At 37.8% G+C, this 20,400-nt stretch overlaps 1 protein-coding gene across 1 annotated transcript in view; it reads left to right on the top strand.

Annotated features, from left to right (window-relative positions):
* The window catches only part of MCTP1 (multiple C2 and transmembrane domain containing 1), a 550,845-nt gene that overhangs the window by 463,313 nt on the left and 67,132 nt on the right, over positions 1 to 20,400 (top strand). The window contains exon 19 of the mRNA XM_065936796.1: positions 9,242 to 9,295. Within this exon, the coding sequence (XP_065792868.1) occupies positions 9,242 to 9,295 (54 nt within the window). The remainder of the gene's footprint in view (positions 1 to 9,241; positions 9,296 to 20,400) is intronic.

The raw sequence follows: 20,400 nt of genomic DNA, 5'->3' as shown, positions 1-20,400 counted from the left end.
TAAAGACAGGGTATTAACATTTCAGATCTTCCATCTGTTAGCTGTATGAATTTATCCATTTCTCTACATCTCAGTTTCCTCACCAATGAAATGAGAATAACACTTACCTTTGTTGAGATATTGTTAGAATTAAAGAGACAGTCCACTATGTTAAGAAAATAGTGAGTGCTCAATAAATGATAATTAGACACCTGACCATATTTAAAATAGCACAAGCCAGTGAGAGTATAAAAGTGAGTAACCTAAAGGACGGCTTCTTGGGTGACTCAATGTTAAAGAACCCACCCGCCAATGTAGGAGATGCAGATTCAGTCTCTACATGGGGAAGATCCCCTGGAGAAGGCGAGGGCAACCCACTCCAGTATTCTTGCCTGGAAAATCCCATGCACAGAGGAGCCTGGTGGGCTACAGTTCATGGGGTTGCAAAGAGCTGGACACGACTGAGCGACTGAATATAAACATAGTGGAGGTAATCACATTTCTTGAAGAGTTCCCTAGTAAGACCTATTGAAGAGAACCATTTTCCAAGGTCATTAGTCCTTCCTGATTTTGAGCTTGTGGACAAAGATAGTGACATTGCCCCAGAAAGATTTGTTTGTAATCCCCCTGCTACATATATGCAAGTCCCACAAAAATAAAAACTATATTTTTATCAACAAAAAAAGATAATGAGGAAATATAAATTATCTTCTATAGACAAAAATTTCTTAAAAACTAAATTTTACAAAAATACCAAAAATGCATGCCATCTTACAGATCAATTCCGAAGATTTTTGAAAGGAACACTTTCCTTGATTATTGTAATCCAAATCTCCACCACACACAGTGCATAAAGACAAAGGCCAGCTGCACTGTGAGCAAAGAACAGGGCATTTCCCTGAAAACATCATTGAGTCCGAAAGCAAAATATTCTTTCCTAACAGCCTCACTCTGTATGTCAACTAAGAGAAGGAAAAAAGGTAAACCTACTAGCATACCAGGCTTGGATACAGGGACTAATTTTAATAAATCAGAGTAGAACATGAAAATGTCAACTTAATCAAGCATTTAAATTTTATTAATCAAGCCTAATTTTTATGAGTGCAAATAATCACTGAAGCTGGACAAATTTGTTCTCGATTGCATCAGAAACATAATTTTAATATTTAATGGACTGATGAATTTAAATGGAGAATTATCTTTATGAAACATGCTCTTCATAATTTGCCATTAAATGAGAAATAAAAAAAAATCAACATAAATCTTACATAAAGGTTATTTAACTAAATGTTGGTACTATAAATATTATAAAAACATTATGCACTAATTTAGCAATCACACAGTACACTACATAAAGCTGAAATGATAAGTGGACCAGGCAAGGTTTTCCTAGAATATAGAGCTCTTGTGTTATATTGTGGGAAGCTCATGATAAAACGGTTACAGAGGTTTTGTGTGAGGTTTCACGAACATTCTTTTCATTCAGGCTTTTGTGCTACAATTCACCATTCACCACAGACATTCTTTCCAGTTCCAATGCAGGTCTAAACCCACATGGGCTGTCTTTTGTTAAGTGATTATTCTTTACAAAAAGATAAAAAATATTTTATCGTTATTATTTATAGAAAAGAGATACAAGGAGAACACTGAAGTTTTCTGACTGATTTTTTTAACATTCAAAATATGCTCCATTTTTAAAGTTAGACTTTCTGACATAATGTCCTCAAGCCTCAAAATATTCTAGGCACAAAGGGGGACAAAAAACCAGAAAGAGAAAAATCAAATTAGCATCAGAATATTTTTCTCTTCAAATGTCCACCTATTCTCCTCACCTCCTCTACTACTCCCAATTATATTGCTTATAATAGGCAATAGCAGTGAATTTTTTTTAAGTTAATCAAACCTAACAGAGCAGTATGGTTCAAAAGTTTGCTCGTATTAATCTCCAAGAAAAATTTTTTGTTCTGTTTTCAAATTCTATTCTTTAAAGGACTCTAATCTTCCCAAAGTGTAGCATTCCCCTTCTATCTGCTAAACTATACACTATAAACTATACACTGTACAGAACTTATTGCCTAGTGCATCTCTAATGCTCCCGCACATATCTGAGAAGATTGGACGTCATAGCAGCTCCATCTTTCTGCTTTGCAGAAAATATTTTAAATAGATTATGTGGTCTCTTTATTAGGTGTATTTAAAAATTCCTACGGTTGTTTCTAAAATCTGAGAAATGTAAAATTGTGCCTTTTTTGGTTACAAATCTGTGTTTCTGGAATGGAAATTTGGTTTTATAGAGAGAGAGGCTAAAGCACATAATTTTCTTTTTGATTTGCAATCCATCTATTATTAATAAACAAAAATGTTTTGTTTTGAAAATATTAAATTTTCATAAAATAGATTAGTAATAAGACTAGCTAGCTTTTCATTTCATTTGGAAAAAAACAGGTTAAACAATTCAATTTTGTAGTTTTTTTGTATAATTTTTAACCTGAAAAATTTTGCTTCAGGAAAGCATTAGTTTTTAAAAAGCACATTGCAGGTTAATAGTTGACCTATTTTCCCCTACTCAATCAAATTAATATGCAATATCCTAAAGATGCTAAGATTAGAATTTTCCCTGCAAGCGAAAATACATTACATTGTGAAGCCTTTAGATGGAGACATAGTTCAAATAAACACTAGAAATCTGTTCACAGTGCTTTGTGTAAGCATAAGAATGAACATTTAAGAATACCGAGAAGGAAATATGAAAAGAAATTCATTTAAGATGCTTACACTGATTATAGAATTTATACTGTATTTAGCATTTCTGAATGGAAGGGTTTTTCTGCATATTAAGCTGACACTTAAAAACTAAAAGGTTGCATACTCTTGGCCAGTAAAGTAAATTTACTGTCCTTGCACTACAGCAAAGCATATTATACTGCAAATAAGAATGCTGTTGATGATGATGCAGAATACAGGCTGCATGTAATCAGTGGCATGCATCAAAAGTCATATGATAGCGACATTAAAGCCACATTTCCTATTAAGAATCAGACTAAATTACAGAATGGCACTTCCCAGAATGAGCCAAGGAAATGCATTCTGCGAGAAGAAATAATTGTATTTGAGTGTCTCTGTAAAAATCAGGAAGTCTTTTAGCAGTAAGTAATAATGCTTTTCTTTTTAGTCTGCCTTCTTTTGTATTGCAATATATTCAGCTTCACTGGCAAGCCCATCACACTAATTATTATTACATCTAGTGGTTCAGTTATCTTGATGACTACTGTAGCTGAAATACTCCAAGGTCAAATCCTTAATAGCGTGAATCAAACTAAGCAGCCATCACACATGCAGTTGCTTTTGAGATAGGCTAGATGAAACAGTATATTCCAGACCTGTTTATGGGTTGTATTATTCCTTCAAATGTGGAGTAAATTATACGTACAGTTTAATTGTGCCATTCATTTTGCAGAAGTTCTTTCTCAGAAATCTTGAGAGGTACAGGTGTCTTGTGGTGAAAATGACTGCAAGCGCACCTGTAATGATCTTATTGACCAAGAATGTCTTCAGTCCAACCTCTGGTGCTTTTAAGTGATCTGAAATAATCTGAGTGGTTATATGTATCTTCTCAATTCATAAACTTTCAATAATTTCATGTGATATTTGCACATGTAATACATCCATTGCTTGGTTTATCTACCCATGAAATGATGTAAATGAACTCTAGACCATGTTGAAGCAAACTGCTTTACCCAAATTCCTCCGTATCTCTAGGGTGGAAATAAGCATTTAGTTTGTAATGTACCCAAATATAAGCATCTGTACACTTTGGATGTTCTATGACTATGAAATTAAATAGGAAATGTCTTTCTTTTGTGACAATTTCTTTAATTTTTTAACATCACAGTTGCACATCTGGACAGCAGTGATTTCTTCTTTAATTTAAATGTGTTGCTTTTTTATAGACTGTTTAGAGTAAGGCAATTTGAATTGTGCAACTCTTCATTCTGAACATAGCAAAACATCCATTTAATTCAAGGATTATTTCTGAGGGAAAAAGTAAACATACAAAAGAAACTGGTTTGTGTCAGCTTTGGCTTTCCAGGGTTTTTGGTTTTGTGGTACTCAATACTTATTTTACAAAGGTAATATAACCAAGATTTGTTGTTGTTGTTGTTTAAAGAGATATAAATCAGTGGCAAACTTTAGCCTAGAGAAAATTATAGTACAAAGTGTTTTAAGAATTTTTGGTGGAAATTTTATCCCCCTCTTTTTAAAATCATTTTAGCTTTATACCATGTACCCTGAATTAGTATTAAAAAGCAGGACTTAGGAGCCACTGTCTTGTGATGATTTTAATAATGAAGTTTACCTGAATCTACTTTCCCTCATCCTTCCACTGTTTTGTTATCTTTCTTTTTTCTTGCTAGTCCCCCCCCCCTTATATATCTTTGTCTAGTGGAATAATTCTAAACATGTTATCATACCTTTATGCAGATTACCAGCATCATTTTTAACATCTTCAGCCAAATAAAATTTTATTTCCTTGCAAATCATAAAACATTTAGTTGTGTCAAACTATCATTAAAAGTCATAATATTAATAGAGCATCTATACAGCTGTATAAAATATATAGGTTCCACAGATGCAGTGTTGCTCCATTTTGAAAATGGATTTTTTACCATAAACAGCCACATATTATGTGTTATATGTTAATGACAAATGTTCAGCAAATATGGACTATGAAAGAAGAAATATTATGCTTTTAAAAATAGTGTAATCTGCTTATCCTTTGGCTGTAAGGTAGCTAGAATGCTGCATTTGTGCCTGTCTACATGTGTTTTTTAAAATGTCATCTTTATTAGTAATGCGTTCAAGGAATAGTACCAAGAACCAGTTTCTTTCAGGACCTTCTTCCAGTGTCTGGCATATAAGTCTGTGACGAGCGACATTACAGAAGGTCATGTCACTTTTAACTGCTCGCATTACATCTTTCTGATTTCCCTAGTGCCCTTCCTTTGTTTGATTAATACTACTTGCTTTCAAGCAAGGTATCAGAAAGCATAATTTGGAAAAAGAAGTCTAGAGCCAATCTGAGATAGCCTCCCTCAAGAAAAGAGGAAAAACCCAACTTTGCAAAAATGTATCTTTTCTAACACATGCATTTTTTGTCACTCTTCATTTTTTTCTCAAGAAAATCCTACAGATGTGTTGCTATTAAATTATTGCTGACAACTCTTTGGGCAACCGCACTTTGTATACATTGAAAACAAAACTATGTAGTCCTTATTTAGTTTTATTTGCAGAGGAAAGAACTGGAATTTGAGACCAGAACTTCTTTATTTTATTTGTTTTCCTTAGTTAAGTGTTAAACTCCAGCCCTCTCTTTCTAAATACTAGGTGTTACTTGAGTTCTCTGGGAAAGTTTTCAATTTTGTGCAGTCATTAAATGCACTTCAGTGATATATACCATTTGTTTTTAAGAGCTCGGTTTGCAGTTTCTGTATTCATTGCATTTGGTCAAGGCTCTTATCTCAGAGCACAGCCTAGCTTCTGAGATACTTGCCGTCAAAGTCATCTGTTTCATTGGACTTTTAAAGCCTGAAAATTAGTTGTGAAACCATTGTCATTTAATTGGGAATCTTTATCCACAGCTCTATCTGTGCCCCTTTATGTGTTTCTTAAAAAGTGAAAGTGAAGTCGCTCAGTCGTGTCCAGCCCTTTGTGACCCCATGGACACTAGGCTCCTCCGTCCATGGGATTTTCTAGGCAAGAGTACTGGAGTGGGTTGCCATTTCCTTCTCCAGGGAATCTCCCCAACCCAGGGATTGAACCCAGGTCTCCCACATTGTAGACAGACGCTTTACTGTCTGAGCTACCAGGGAAGTGTTAGTGTCAGGGAAATATGAATCAGAATTGCGTGTGTCATTCAGAACCCTGACTATTTTGTCCAGGAAAATAAATGCATCATTTAATTTCCAAAAATTAATCTTTAAATATTATTAAATGGATGTCTTTTCTATTTTTATTAGTCATACACATTTTTTAAGTACTTTGGTGCAGGTATTGTGCTGAGCACTTTAAATATTAATGCATTATCTCATTGGATACCTAATCAACACTGTGGGGTAGGTGCTATGATCATCTCCATTTTCTAAGGTACCTTAAGTAAGCATCATCTAAGCAAAATGTAATAGTGGTATACATTCTGAAGCCGCTTAAAGGCATCCCTAGGAACCATCTGTATTATACATCCTCACTTGTAGATGTTTATGTTGTTACATTAAAAAATAACTGGAGGAGGGGAAAAGCCCTCACTCGGGGGCTGCAACACAACACGACAGCCTCTCTTGAACACAGCACTTTGCTGCCAAATGTAAAAGCAAATGGTTGTGTTGGGTGGTTCTGGCCGCACATTTATGGAGCAATTGTGCATAGCCAATTACCCACTTGTGCAGGGTGAGAACTGTTTGGGTTTTGCAAATGAAGAGTCTGATTCTGTAGACCTCTTTTGAGGTGTTCTTGAACATAAGATCTGCAGCTGACTTGTGAAATGTGTAAATTAAGTTCTCGGTTTGTTTCCTGGTTCAATAATATTTTTAATTTTGGAAAATTAACTTGAAGATATTGGAGAACTCCAAATCTTGAAATAATAGTTAAATATCCATGCTTTCTCTTGCCTGGCAAATCTTTGAAAACACTTTGAATATTTGCTTTTATTAATCTCCATCATTGATTAGACGTCTTTGCAGGTGAGCTAGTTGAGTTCTATGAAATTAATGATAGACCTTCAACCAGCTGTTCAAAGATATGAAGCATAGATTAAGCATTTCTCTGTTCAGTCTATCAACAAATATTTCTTGAACACTTATTACAAACTGCTAGGCACAATCCGACAGCATTTTGCCTTCCTTGCATCTGTAGTATGATATGATAATTACTGAAGAGGAAAGACATATAATAGTCTTAAAAATAACCATCTAAAATATTGTTTGATTTTTAATGTAGAAGAATAAACATATATGAATTTCATATTTCATATGTAACTATATGGGTAATCAGGGAAAAATTACTTAATCTGATTTATATCAAATAATCATATTGTATACCTCAATATATATAGTTTTTTTAAAAAATAGGTAATGACCAACCTTTATAAATTACTTAATATAAACCTGAAATTTGAAACATCATTTTAGTAGAGTTACAAATTTATGATCATTAAAAAGATCATGGAAGGGTTAGATCAGTCCTTCTCTTGTTTTCCTTTTCCTCCCCCATCCTTTTTTTTTTTTTAATTTTTTTGGTTTTTGAACTAGGCAGAGTTTAAGAGCTGGCTCTGCTATCCCACAACCTGAGTTTGAATTCTAGTTTAGCTACTTGGTGTTTGGTGGATTCTTTTGATGCAACATAATGTCCTGAAATACCGTGACTTCTTTTCCTGTATCAGCCTCCCTCACAAAGGGCCCAGTTTGGAATAGCCTGGCATACGGCACCTCAGTTATATGTTGTCACTGTTGTTGCCTATGTGTGTACGATATTCATGCTTCAAATTTTCAGGAAATTAAAAGGAAACATGAAAGGCTATCTGATATCCCCCATTTAAATTCTGTTGGATTATAAGCCTCTTGAGGGCTGAAATGAAGTATCTGTGTTATCCATCTTTGTATTTCCACAATCACTAGTACCATATGCCTTGGACAAGGGCATTTGTAATAAATGCTTCTGGAGTGACTGAGTATAGTTAGAATGTCAAGAGTCCTTCATTCTTGCTGAGGTTGAACTGCTTTAGATGTTCCCAAAATAAGTGTAAACTCTCACCCGATACTGGAAACAGCACATTGTGTTACTCTGGTTCTTTTGAAATGCTGAATGTCCAAAGGAAAGGCCATTTAATAGAAAATTTAAAGTATGACAGTAAATTAGGAACAATTTCCCAGTCTGTCAAATGTTTTTCGTTATATCTTAGTTCATGAGAACTAGAAGTTTGTGTTTGGGCTCTTCTTTTAAATCAGTGCCTGCTTTTAAAATATTTGAGAAAAATTATCAGAATAACTAAGGTCCTGGTATGTTGCTTCAGTCTATGTAACTCTGTTTCGTAAGTCTTCGTTATTGACATTTTCATTCATAGCATATTCTTCTGTCTGTTATAAAGCCACAGGAAAGAAGAGTTAGCTACCTCTGTCTTCTAAAGTTGTGAGATTTGGAGAAAGGTTTAAAAATATTTGGTGATCATGATTTTGTTGAATTTATTCAGAGAGAAAGATACTGGATAAAAATATAAAAGCACCACAAGAATTAAAAGTTATATTAAATGGCATAAATGCAATCATGAGTTGGCACATAGCTGAACAATAACTCCCCTCAAACTTGTAAAATTTTTGGTTTCCATGAAGTGTGTGTATATAAAAACATAATAAAACACCTGGAATGGGGTGAAGTCTCATTTGTAATGCCTGCAGTTATATATTGATCCAGGCAAGGGGAAATTATTTGGCAAATCCAAAATGACTGTTTCATTCTGCTGAAGTAGATAAACCAGGAGCCATTAAAAAATATATGTATGCATATCTGTCCTTATGGGCTATATATATGTGTTATACACACTTGATTATTGAATGCATTTCTTATTTTCTTTCAATAGTAATGTCCATTCTCATAACATAATCCATGTGTAAAATCGCAGAGAATGAACATTAGAGTTGCAGGTAATTCACAAAAGGAACAGGTAATTCAGACATAGTCAAGAGTTGACATTTATTCATCAGAATTCAAATTGGAGCCATGAAAGATATTGTTAGTTTTATGCCATAGATCACTAGCATGAATCAATGAACTGACAATTTTTTATCTTAGAGTTTGGTGACAAGTAAATTAGAAATAGCAGAGCTGTACTCTGCTTAGTTATCTAGCTCCAAATTTAAAGGGCCTAATTAATATAGACAGTGGAGTAGGTGGGGAAAAAAAAGAAAAGAAATCTCCTGATTTAAAGCATCCTTCAGATTAGTGTTGGTTTACCTTATGCATAGTTCCAATTCTTTAAGTCGTCACAGAACATTTCACACAAATAGGGTTCCCCTGACCGGGGACTCAGGTCCCTGGCGTTCATCAATTAAATGCATAGCATTTTCCTAATCCCTGCCTCTAGATCAAATATTCCCTCTCAGTGCCTCTGTTTCAAATGTTAATAAAGTTTTCATTTCCAAAAGGTTCAAAATGACAGAACAAAATTGCCTCTCTTAAAAAGCATGAAAACGACTTCTGTTTCTGTCTGCAGGTAGTGGAGGACATGCTAGAGGACGAGGAAGAAGAAGATGACAAAGATGACAAGGTAATTATCTTTCCCAGCACTTGGGTACCTGGGGATGGGGAAATGTAGACATGACACTGTTTTCACAGACAGTTAAAAAAGGAGTTGAAGTGTTTTGAGTCCAGAAAATTGGACAGTGCTGTTTATCATCCTAACAATGCCACTGCATGTTGCAAAGAGGCAGAGAGGGCTATAAATCGTCTTCGCTTTTGTCCAGAGCTGGGTCAAATATTTTTCTGCCAGGAACAAAAAATAATAATAATAATAATTCAGCTTGTCTGGAACTTGATAGCTCTCACGAAGATAACGGCAGTGACAACTGTTTTTGAAGGGCAAAAATTTGTCCTATCTGGAGTATTACAAATCAGGCTACGCTTTGGGGGAAGAGAGAAGTGAAAAAATAGCAGGCTGTGTGCGTTAAACTTGGATATCATCATCTGTAATTTTCCAAGAATTGCTCAGCAAAAGAACACATGTGTACATAGGGCTCTGGAGGGCATTTAAATAATCCCAGTGCTCATTGCCCTGGTCTAGACTTGGAAACAGCCCTACAGTTCCTTGGTCTGGAAAGTCTGTGCAGAGAGACTCGCGTGTCGATTGCTGGCTGGCTTGCGGATGGTGACCACAGTAAATAACAGCTGGTTTCTGGGACAGCTTGAATTGGTTGTCCCCTGGGGAGAGGGGACAAGTAGAGGGAGAAACCAGAATGATCTTGCCCCGCCGCAGCAGTACTTGGAGTCAGGAGGACAGCTTTCTATGTCAAGGAGACTATTGCTGATGGCTTACAGCATCATCTTTGGGCATTTCTGCATCTAAGACCTAAAAAGTCTTAGGGTGAGATTGGGAGGAGAGGTGAGAATGAGCACTCATTTTGACCACATTGTTCAGCATGTAAATCCTGATTTTTGACCTACTCTGAATCTATCTGACTTCTGTTCTAGTGAAGCACTGAAATTTTTCAAAGGAAGAAGAAAAACAGTGTATCTTAATTTATGCCCTCGAACTTGGATTCCAGTAGAGATGTACACTTATATCCCAGTGTAAGAATTTGTGTGCTGGAAGCAAGCATTGGAAATGTCAACAACAGCAACAAAAATTCGCAGTGATTAACTTCCTGAATGATTTTTTTTCCTGACTAATATTCAATGCTAGAAGAAAAATAGAAACAGACACACATACACAAGCACACACATGTACCTTCTTTCTCCAAATGCATTCTTTCTCCCTTCTACTGCTATTTCAAACATTTTAAAATTGATAGTGCTTTTATGTGAAATGTTTCTTCTGGATATCATTTAGTCATTAGCAACATCATCAAGCATTAGCAAAAATCTCCTTTCTGCAAAAACACATATGTGCTTCTTTGTAATGTTGAATAACATGAGCATACACTCCTGGCAATAAATGATATGATTTATTGTTAAGGTCAGTTGTGGAGCTGTAGAGAGCTTGTATTTTAACTCAGCACGCCAGCTCTGAATCATCATTCCTCTGCTGATAAACACTGAGCTGCCATCCATTTATGGCCATTTTTCCCTTGCTTGTTGCTGCTTATTATTAAAGCCACCATAAAGATCCATCCTAGCAGCAAGTGTCTCCCAAGGAATGTTCATAAATGGAAACCCTTAGTGAAGCCTGGCACTTCAATGGCCCTGCTTGAAGTCGACCTATATTTTTTTAGCTGTTTTGTTGATATCCTATACACTAATCTCCCTTTGTGGTCATTTTTTTAATAGAGAAGATGTTTGTGGAAAACCAGTAGCGTACCTGGTTAACCAGCTTACAAAAACATAGATGTCAAGTAGAAGGTGCAATGGTGGAAGACAACTCAAATCTCTGGAGTGGCATCTATTGTTATGCGGTGTTTGGTTGTCTGAAATTGACACCTTGGTTCTAACACATTTTCAGATCTGGTTTACTAAGTTGACTGACATCTACTAAAGTTTACTAAAGTGAGTGCTTAAATAACTCTACGAATTCACCTCTATTCTGCACAGGGTGCCAAAAAGCAGTGGTGTTTTCCATATGAAAGGATTGTGAGCTGATTTTCATAAATGCACCCCTTTATCTGAGTGATATATAAGAGGGTTTTGCTTTTATTCATTCATAACACAATTGATAATATAAAAACCATATCTGAACAAGAAGAAAATCTCAAATGTAATAATTTACAATAGACTTTTAGAGACTTCAATAATAGAAGGAAGAATCTTAGAATGGAAATCTTATATTCTGGAAATATAAAGTTTTTACTGATAAATGAAAATATGAAAGGATACTTCAAGTTTCTATTTACCAGCTTCTGTATCTCGGCTGACTCTCGCAGTGGTAAATGTTGTAAGTCTTGGCTATCAGAGTGTCTGAGCGGGAGAAGGGTAATTTCCTACTTTGAAAAATTCATTGGTTCCTCTATTTAAAGTTTGTGTATAGAGTCATGCGTAATGGAGTTTCATGAGAAAACAAATGTGTTTTTTGCCATACGAGCATGGACTGACCTCTCACTCTCATTATTTCTCTGTTTTTTCATATGGTATAATAGTGGGGTCAGGTCAGTGGGTCCTCTTATAGGATAAAAGTAAAAAAGATTAATAAATGTGCCAAAGCCTCACTTTAATTGAACCTGAAGCATATGTTGCAAGTATGTAAAATATGTCCCAGATGTTTCACCAGGGCTAGTGTCTTGGCTTTCGTTGATTACCACCAGGCAGCTATTAGTCCTGTAACCTTTGGACTTGGGGGTAAATGGGGTATTACGTGGCACAGAATGGAAGCACCTGTTTTCCATTCAACAAAGACCCCTGGCAGGCTTCGCCTAAGCCCATCCATATGTTTTCACTTAGCAGATTGTTGGACGATTATGAAAAGTGTCTTTCTTTAGAGCCAGCATTGATATCAGTCACTCACAATGAAAGGGCAAGTCACTGGCTACTTGACAAGGTCCGTGTGAGCAGAAACTGAAGTTGTTCACTTCTTTTGAGCTTGGAGTGTTCTCCTTCATCATAATTATATAGCTGGCATAGACACAGGTATAAGAGATTGAGGCAAAGATGATAATGGCCTAACATAATAGTTTTGTGATAGCTTTTCTTTAGTGCCGCCTTTAGCACCTGGGAAGACTTTGGGTAAAATTGGTAAAGGCAAAAAGTCATGACTTACCTAGATTCCCAGATCTTGAGATTTTTCCACATTATGGACTTTGAGTATCTTTTTGTGTGTGTGAACTCTTCCTTTTTATTAAAGCAGCTAATCAGTATTCAGATGAGGGTTTGTGGTGCTCACATTTATCCTTCATCCTAGAATCCATTGTCCACATTTGCTTAAGTCTAAAATTATGTGGCCTTTCTCTTAATCCAATTCCATGGTTTTCATAAAGGCAGAGAATATGGGTTTGAAATGGTGAGTCTCAGTTATGAATCACTGATTTGTTAATATTTCCACTTATATCTGCCTGTGAGGTAGCACCAGGTTAAGCGGTACTGGGGCCTGGAATTTTTCTTGATTTAAAAGTTAGAAAGACACCATATTGCATTCTTAGTTCCCTTTGTGGTAAGGCATTCTTTCAGCCATCAACCACAAAGTCACAGTGTGATTTTCTTACCTGATACCAAATCCTGCCTTTGTGGCTAATAGAATATCTTAGCAAATAAGGCTTAGATAAATTACCTACGTGGAACTATCAACAAACTATATAATCAGGCTTTTCACCATGTTATGCGTAATAATACAGTGATCAGTCTGCATAATCCTGACATCTAATTAATGAAGACCAGCTTTCTGTTTTGTAGCTTTAAAAGTCTAGGCATGCGTTCCATGGTGTGTCCTACCCTTGTAATGGGACCCACCTGCAGCATCAGGAAGCAGGAGATGGATTGCAGGTTTTCCTCAGCAAAAGCACGGATCCAAATGCGTGGCGTTCTAGAAATGTTTATCGATAAAAGATATTTAAATGTTCAGACGTGTATGCTTACATTGCTTCTCTTTTTTTCTTCAGCCATGATGTCAAGGTTACTGTGTTTCAAGATAACTAGTTGGAATCAAGGAAACGTATCTGAGTTACTTCAAAACACAGATTGTTCGCTTTAATTCTCAAAATCTGTGTTTTCTGGCTTAATTCTGCAGCCCTACATGTATATAACATACCCAAGATGAGTACATCTCTGCATCTCAAATCACCCGTGAGGGGGAAGGGAAGAGATCACTCTGATAAGTGGTATGAGAACAAGATTGTAATCTGACAAAACGGCATTTTCTAGTTATAGTCAGTGAAATAACTTCATGGTGGGAAAACAGATCAAAGCTTTGGAGAAAGGCAGGAAAAGAGGAGACCAAAAAAAATCCTATTTTAGGTTTAACTGAAATACCATTGCATTAGCTTATTGGTATTATTAGTATTTTATGTGTATGTATTGTTAATTTTATTTAGTATTTTTTAAAATTATTAGTAGTATGCCATTAGTGGTATTATTAGTATTGTTAGTATTATTGCTTCGTAACAAATTATCACAAACTTAGAGGCTTTTTAAAAAATTTTTAAATATTTATTTACTAAGGCTAGCAATAGTCCATTGTAAAATATTAAAATAAGATTTCTGGGTTTTTTTAATATTTTTATTGGAGTACAGTTCATTTATAATGTGTTAGTTTCAGGTGTAGAGCAGAATGGTTCAGTTATAGATAAACATATATTCATTCCCTTTCTAGGTTCTTTTCTCATATAGGTTATCACAGAATCTTGAGTAGAGTTCCCTGTGCTATACACTAGGTCCTTGTGAGTTAGCTCAGTTCAGTTGCTCAGTCATGTCCAATTCTTTGCGACCCCAAGGACTGCAGCACACCAGGCCTCCCTTTCCATCACCAACTCCCGGAACTTGTTCAAACCCGTGTCCATCGAGTCGGTGACGCCATCCAACCATCTGTCGTCCCCTTCTCCTCCTGCCTTCAGTCTTTCCCAGCATCGGGGTCTTTTCCATTGAGTCAGTTAGCATCAGGTGGCCAAAGTATTTGAGTTTCAGCTTCAGCATCAGTCCTTCCAATGACTATTCACAACTGATTTCCTTTAGGATGGACTGGTTGGATCTCCTTGCAGTCCAAGGGACTTTCAAGAATCTTCTCCAACACCACAGTTCAAAAGCATCAATTATTCAGTGCTCAGCTTTCTTTATGGTCCAACTCATCATATCCCATATGTATGAGGCAGATAACATGTGAGTTATCTACTTTGTGCATAGATAGTGTGTGTGCGTGTATTGATCCCTATCCTCCTTGTTTCCCCTTCGGCAAGTTTGTTTTTGGTATCTGTAGGTCTGTTTCTGTTTTATAAATATGTTCATTTCTATCTTTTTTAATTAGATTCCACATATGAGTGCTTTCATATGCTACTTGTCTTTGATTTACTTCACTTAGTACAATAATCTCTAGGTCCATCTATGTTGCTGCAAATGACATTATTTCATTTTTTTAATGGATGAGCAATATTACATTATATACATGTACCCATCTCCCTTATCCACTCCTCTGTCAGTGGACATTTAGGAAGCTTCCATTTCTTGCTTATTGTAAATAGTGCTGCAATGAACATCCTTTCAGATCATGGTTTTCTCTGGATGTATGCCCAGGAGGGAGATTGCTGGATCATATAATAGTTCTATTTTAAGTTTTTTAAGAAACCTCTATACTATTGTCCATAGGGGTTGTGCCAATTTACATTCCCACCAACAGTGTAGGAGGGTTCCCTTTTCTCCACACCCTCTTCAGCATTTGTTGTTTTTAGACTTTTTGATGATGACCATTCTAAGGGTGAGGTAATACCTCATTGTAGTTTTGATTTGCATTTCTCTGGTACTTAGTGATTTGAGTATCTTTTTATGTGCTTTTTGGCCATCTGTATGTCTTCGTTGGAGGAATGTCTATTTAGATCTTCTGCCTATTTGTTTTATTGAATTGTTTGTTTTTTGACATAGAGCTACATGAGCTGTTTCTATATTTTGGAGATTATTACGTTGACAGTTGCTTCATTTGTGAATATTTTCTCCCATTTTGTGTGTTGTCTTTTCATTTTGTTAATGGTTTCCTTTTAAGTTTAATTAGGTCTTACTTATTTATTTTGTTTTTATTTTCATTACTCTAAGGAGATGGCTCAAAAATTATATTGTTGCAATTTATGTCAAAGAGTTTTCTGCCTGTGTTTTCTTCTAATAGTTCTATAGTGTCTGGCCTTACATTTAGGTCTTTGATCTATTTCGAGTTTAGTTTTGTATGTGGTGTTAGAAAATATTCTCATTTCATTCTTTTACAGTAACTGTCCAGTTTTCCCAGCACCACTTATTGAAGAGATTATCTTTTCTCTATGTATATTCCTGCCTCTATTGTCGTAGGTTAATTGACCAGTGTGTGGGTTTGTTTCTGGCTACAACCATAAACGTTTATTAGCTCTCAGTTCAGTAGATCAGAAGCCCAGGTATAACTCAACTGGGTTCTCTGCTCAGTGTCACATTCAAAGTTTCAATCAAGCTGAATTCTTGTTTAGAGGCTCTGCAGAAAAATCTACTTTCAAGCTCATTTAATTTGTTGGTAGAATTCAGTTCTTTGTAGAAACCCTTGTTTTCTTGCTGGCTCTCTGCTCCTAGTGTCCACTTGCCATGGCCTCACCCATTTTTATATCCATCAGTGGAGAATCTCCCTGTGTCAAATCTCTTTCACACTTCAAATATGTTTCTTTAAGAGCCCCATTGTTATTATGGGGTCACCTGATAAGGTCAGGCCCATCAAAGATACTCTCCCTTTTAAAAGTCAACTGTAACATAACCTAATCATGACAATGACTATCCCATCATATTCCCAAATCCCCCTCATAAACAAAGGCATTATATAGGATTACATAGGCATTAAAAGGATTATACAGGACATATGCATCAGGAGGTAGGAATCTTGCAGCCATCTTAGAATTCTGCCTGATACAACCATCTAGTCCCACCCACGCTCTAGAACAAAACTGGAGCAATTTCTGCATTCCTTGCTTTGCTACAACCTGATATAACTATCTTGCAGTAAACAAATTAGGAAATGCTGCCTGCCTGGACATAGCCTTTCAAAGATGATAGGAAACATCTTAGACCAGAGGTATAAACTGAGATATATTTTACAGTCATAATACAATATGTTCAGGTTCGATCCCTGTGTCAGGAAGATACCCTGAAGGAGGAAATGGCAACCCACTCCAGTATTCTTGCCTGGAGAATCCCATGGACAGAGGAGCCTGGCGGGCTATGGTCCATGGGGTTGCAGAGTCGGGCACGACTGAGTGCACACATGCACACACACACACACACACACACACACACACACACAATGTTCCACTTGCTTATTATCTGATTCACCTCTGCTGTGAGGGATGGTTAGGAATGCAGAGAGCCTGTTGAGAGCTCTTTACTCTTGTTGCTTCCTCCTGGGGAGAAGAGCAAATAAGAATAAAATTGGCAAAAAGTGAGAAAGGGCCCATTCCTCCTGGTGCCTGGACCCATGGAGCAGACAGACCTGTGACTGTGAGTCAGTAGGAACAGGCTCTCCTTCATCTAGAATCATGGCAAGATTGAAACCGGAGGATTCCCAGGACAGGCAAAAGAAGGCTGCCTTGCTGCCCCGGAGCCGTCCATCTGGAGGGTGGGAGGCTTTCTGCCTGTGCATGTGTGGTTCATGCCCCACCCCCAATGTGGGCCTCCTCAGGGGCTGTCTCTCTGCACAGCCCTTGGGTCAGAGTCCGTCCAGCACATCAGGCTGGCCCCTGGAGCCAGGCTCCAAGCCAAGGTGACCCTGACCAGGGCATCAGGGGAGGTGTTCACAATGCCTGAGCTTTGACAGAGGGCATGGACCAGCATCCTTAGCAGGAGTCTGGGATTAGGGACCTCTAGCAGAGAAGGCAATGGCACCCCACTCCGGCACTCTTGCCTGGAAAATCCCATGGATGGAAGAGCCTGGTAGGCTACAGTCCATGGGGTTGCTAAAAGTCAGACATGATTGAGCGACTTCACTTTCACTTTTTCCTTTCATGCATTGGAGAAGGAAATGGCAACCCACTCCAGTGTTCTTGCCTGGAGAATCCCAGGGACAGAGGAGCCTGGTGGGCTGCCGTCTATGGGGTCGCACAGAGTTGGACACGACTGACGCGACTTAGCAGCAGCCGCAGCAGCAGGGGCACCCAGGCGTTTCTCATCCCAGGACTCCCTTGCGGGCCACTGGGGCCCCAGCAGTTTCATGAGACCTGAGACCTCCCTTCCTTTGAGCCCGTGACACTCAACACATCCCAGTGCATCCTCTCCCTGCCTCTCCTAGTTTTAAAAAGAGGAAACGATGCTTCTAATACAAACTTTAGCGAACTGCCAAAGGTGATGTAGGCAGTGAGTGGTAGAGCCAGGGCTAAACACTCAGGTTTCCAATATCGCATCTTTACCCTTCCTTAAGGTTTTCCAGGGGAAAAAAAATCAGAGTATAGATGCGAATGATCTCGGGTATGGTATTTAGCAGCACAATCAGGGAACATACCATCCAAGCCAGCGAGGGGCTATTTACACCTCTGTTTCTTTTTCTTCTCACTATTCTCTTTCACTTTCAGCTCTTTCCCATCACACCAGCTGAGGGGCTGTGTAGTAGGCAAAATAATAGCCCCCCCCCCAAGAGGTCCCTGCTAATCCCTAGAACCTGAGAATATGTTAGACTGCATTGTAAAGGGGCATTAAGTGGCAGATGGACTGAAGGTTGCTAATCAGCTCACTTTGCAATAGGGAGCTAATCCTGGATTATCTGAGTGGGCCCAAAATAACAAGTGTCCTGAAAAGTGGAAGAGACCCTCAGACCCTGGGTAGCAGCTGGCAGCCGCTTGTGCAGCTATGGCCAAAACCAATGCTCAGAACCTTCCCAGCAAAAAGGAAGAGCTGTTGAATCATCTGGACCACCTGAAGGTGGAGCTCTCCCAGGGGTACATCGCCAAAGTGACAGGCGACACGTGGTCCGAGCTGTCCAAGATCTGAGCTGTCCATGAGTTCATTGCCCTTATTCTCACCATCATTAACCAGACTCAGGAAGAAAACCTCAGGAAGTTCCATAAGCCCCAGGATCTGCTGCCCAAGAAAGTACATGCCCTGTACCCCAGGCTCAACAAGCACAAGGACTTCTGAAGACCACGGAGAAGCTGCTGAAGAAGCAGCCCCAGCAGACACACCACGGTGGAAACACACAGTCAAGGCGGAGCGCTGACTTGAATAAAGCTGAGTGGGGGTGCGGTAGGGTGGGGTGGGGCAGGGAGGGAAGCCGCTCCACTGGCTTTGAAGGTGGAGGACGGGGCCATAACCCAAGGAATGTGGGCAGCCTTTAGAAACTGGAAAGGCCCCTAGGCACTCCAGAAAGAAATGTGGCCTTGCTCACATCCTGATTTTAGCCCAGTGAGACCCATTTTCAACTTCTGAACTGCAGAATTGTAAGATAATAAGCTTACATTGTTTAAGCCACTAGGTTTAAGATATTTGTTACAGCAGCAATAGGAACTAACACTTCAAACTTCATTTTCTATACTTCTCAAAACACACAAAAAAGAAAAATACTGCATTTCAAAGCCTTAAATCTGAGCTCCTAATTTTTCCTTATTATCTTAGTCCTACTGTGCTATATAAATATGGCTATATGATTTTTCATTTAATGTGGAAACTAAAAGCAGAATCTAACAAAACAAATATTTTTATTCAAATTGCCTTAGTTTTTATTTCAAAAAGCTTGTCCAAATCGAGAGTGAGTTAGAACCCATCTCTAGTGCAGTGGGTTACTTTCCTATTTAGGAAAGTATTATTATTATTCATTGGTGAGTGGAGCACCAAAGCATGGTTAACTTCATTTTTCAACAGAGGAAATCCACTTCCTTACAACATTCATTCTATTTCTTAAAATGTTTCATTCCACATAGCACCCGGACACAGGGTACTAGCCTTATTTAGGTCACAGACCCTTTCAGAATCTGAAGACAGCTGTGGATTTTCTCCCCAGAAGAAAACACATAAACACATATATAAATAACATTTTGTGCCATTTTTTTTTGCAGCGGAAATTGAATTATTTTCCAGAGACTATAAAGTATCTTTCTAAAGTCTTATCTCTGTTGCTCACACTGCATTTCTCTTGATATTAATGTCTATTTCCCTCAAACACCTGAGAGATATGCAAATTTTTCAAGTAAAAATAAAGTTTAATTCAGCTCAAAAGTAAGATTCTACGAGAATGCTGATGTTCGGCTTTGATATTGAAATTATGGAGTGGTTTTTTTGACACAGCAATAGGCTTGTTATTTTTGACATCTGTTTGACTATGACTTTTCAGTTTCATGGCAATAAGTGCTTAAAATACTCACTTGGCAGAAGAAAACAGTAACAAATAAAATGGGAGCTGCTGTGGCTTTATTAGATGAGGGTTAGACATAGTGAGATTCCTAGAGTTCTCCAAAATTCTTGTTGAGTTCACGCTTTGAAAAGTCTGCATCATTAATGCTTTGTCATTTTTTTTTTTAAGGATCAAATATTCATGGTTGCATGTTAAGGTCATCTAAGGCAGGATTAGCTTTGAAAGGGTTATCTGAGGACTCCAGTTTTCTACCTGTAAACAAATTGGAAAACTTTGTTACTCATTCCAGCTTGCAGAGGCCCTTCTCCAGCCTTGAATTCCTTAGGTAACTGTCTGCCTCCCACATTTCAGTGTTAAAGAATCTAACTGCCAATGCAGGAGATGCAAGAGACATGGGTTCGATCCCTGGGTTGGGAAGATCCTCTGGAGAAAGAAATGGGAACCCACTCAAGTATCCTTGCCTAGGAAATCCCATGGACAAAGGAGCCTGGCAGGCTACAGTTCATGGGGTTGCCGAGTCAGACTCAACTGAGTAACCTAGCACAGAGACACACACATAAGTGGCAGGTGAGCTGAAAAGAAATTTAAATGAAAAGATTGACCTAGGTAACTTGGCAAGAATATCCATCAAGTATGACAGAGGATGAGATAGTTAGATGGCATCACTGACTCAATGGACATTTGGAGTTTGTCCATTGGACTCAATGGAGTTTGAGTAAACTCTGGGAGTTGGTGATGGACAGGGA

The sequence above is a fragment of the Muntiacus reevesi genome, chromosome 1 (genome assembly GCF_963930625.1).
Source record: "Muntiacus reevesi chromosome 1, mMunRee1.1, whole genome shotgun sequence".
Taxonomy (NCBI): domain Eukaryota; kingdom Metazoa; phylum Chordata; class Mammalia; order Artiodactyla; family Cervidae; genus Muntiacus; species Muntiacus reevesi.
The sequence above is the reverse complement of the archived record's forward strand: the minus strand, read 5'-3'. Positions and strand labels throughout refer to the sequence as shown.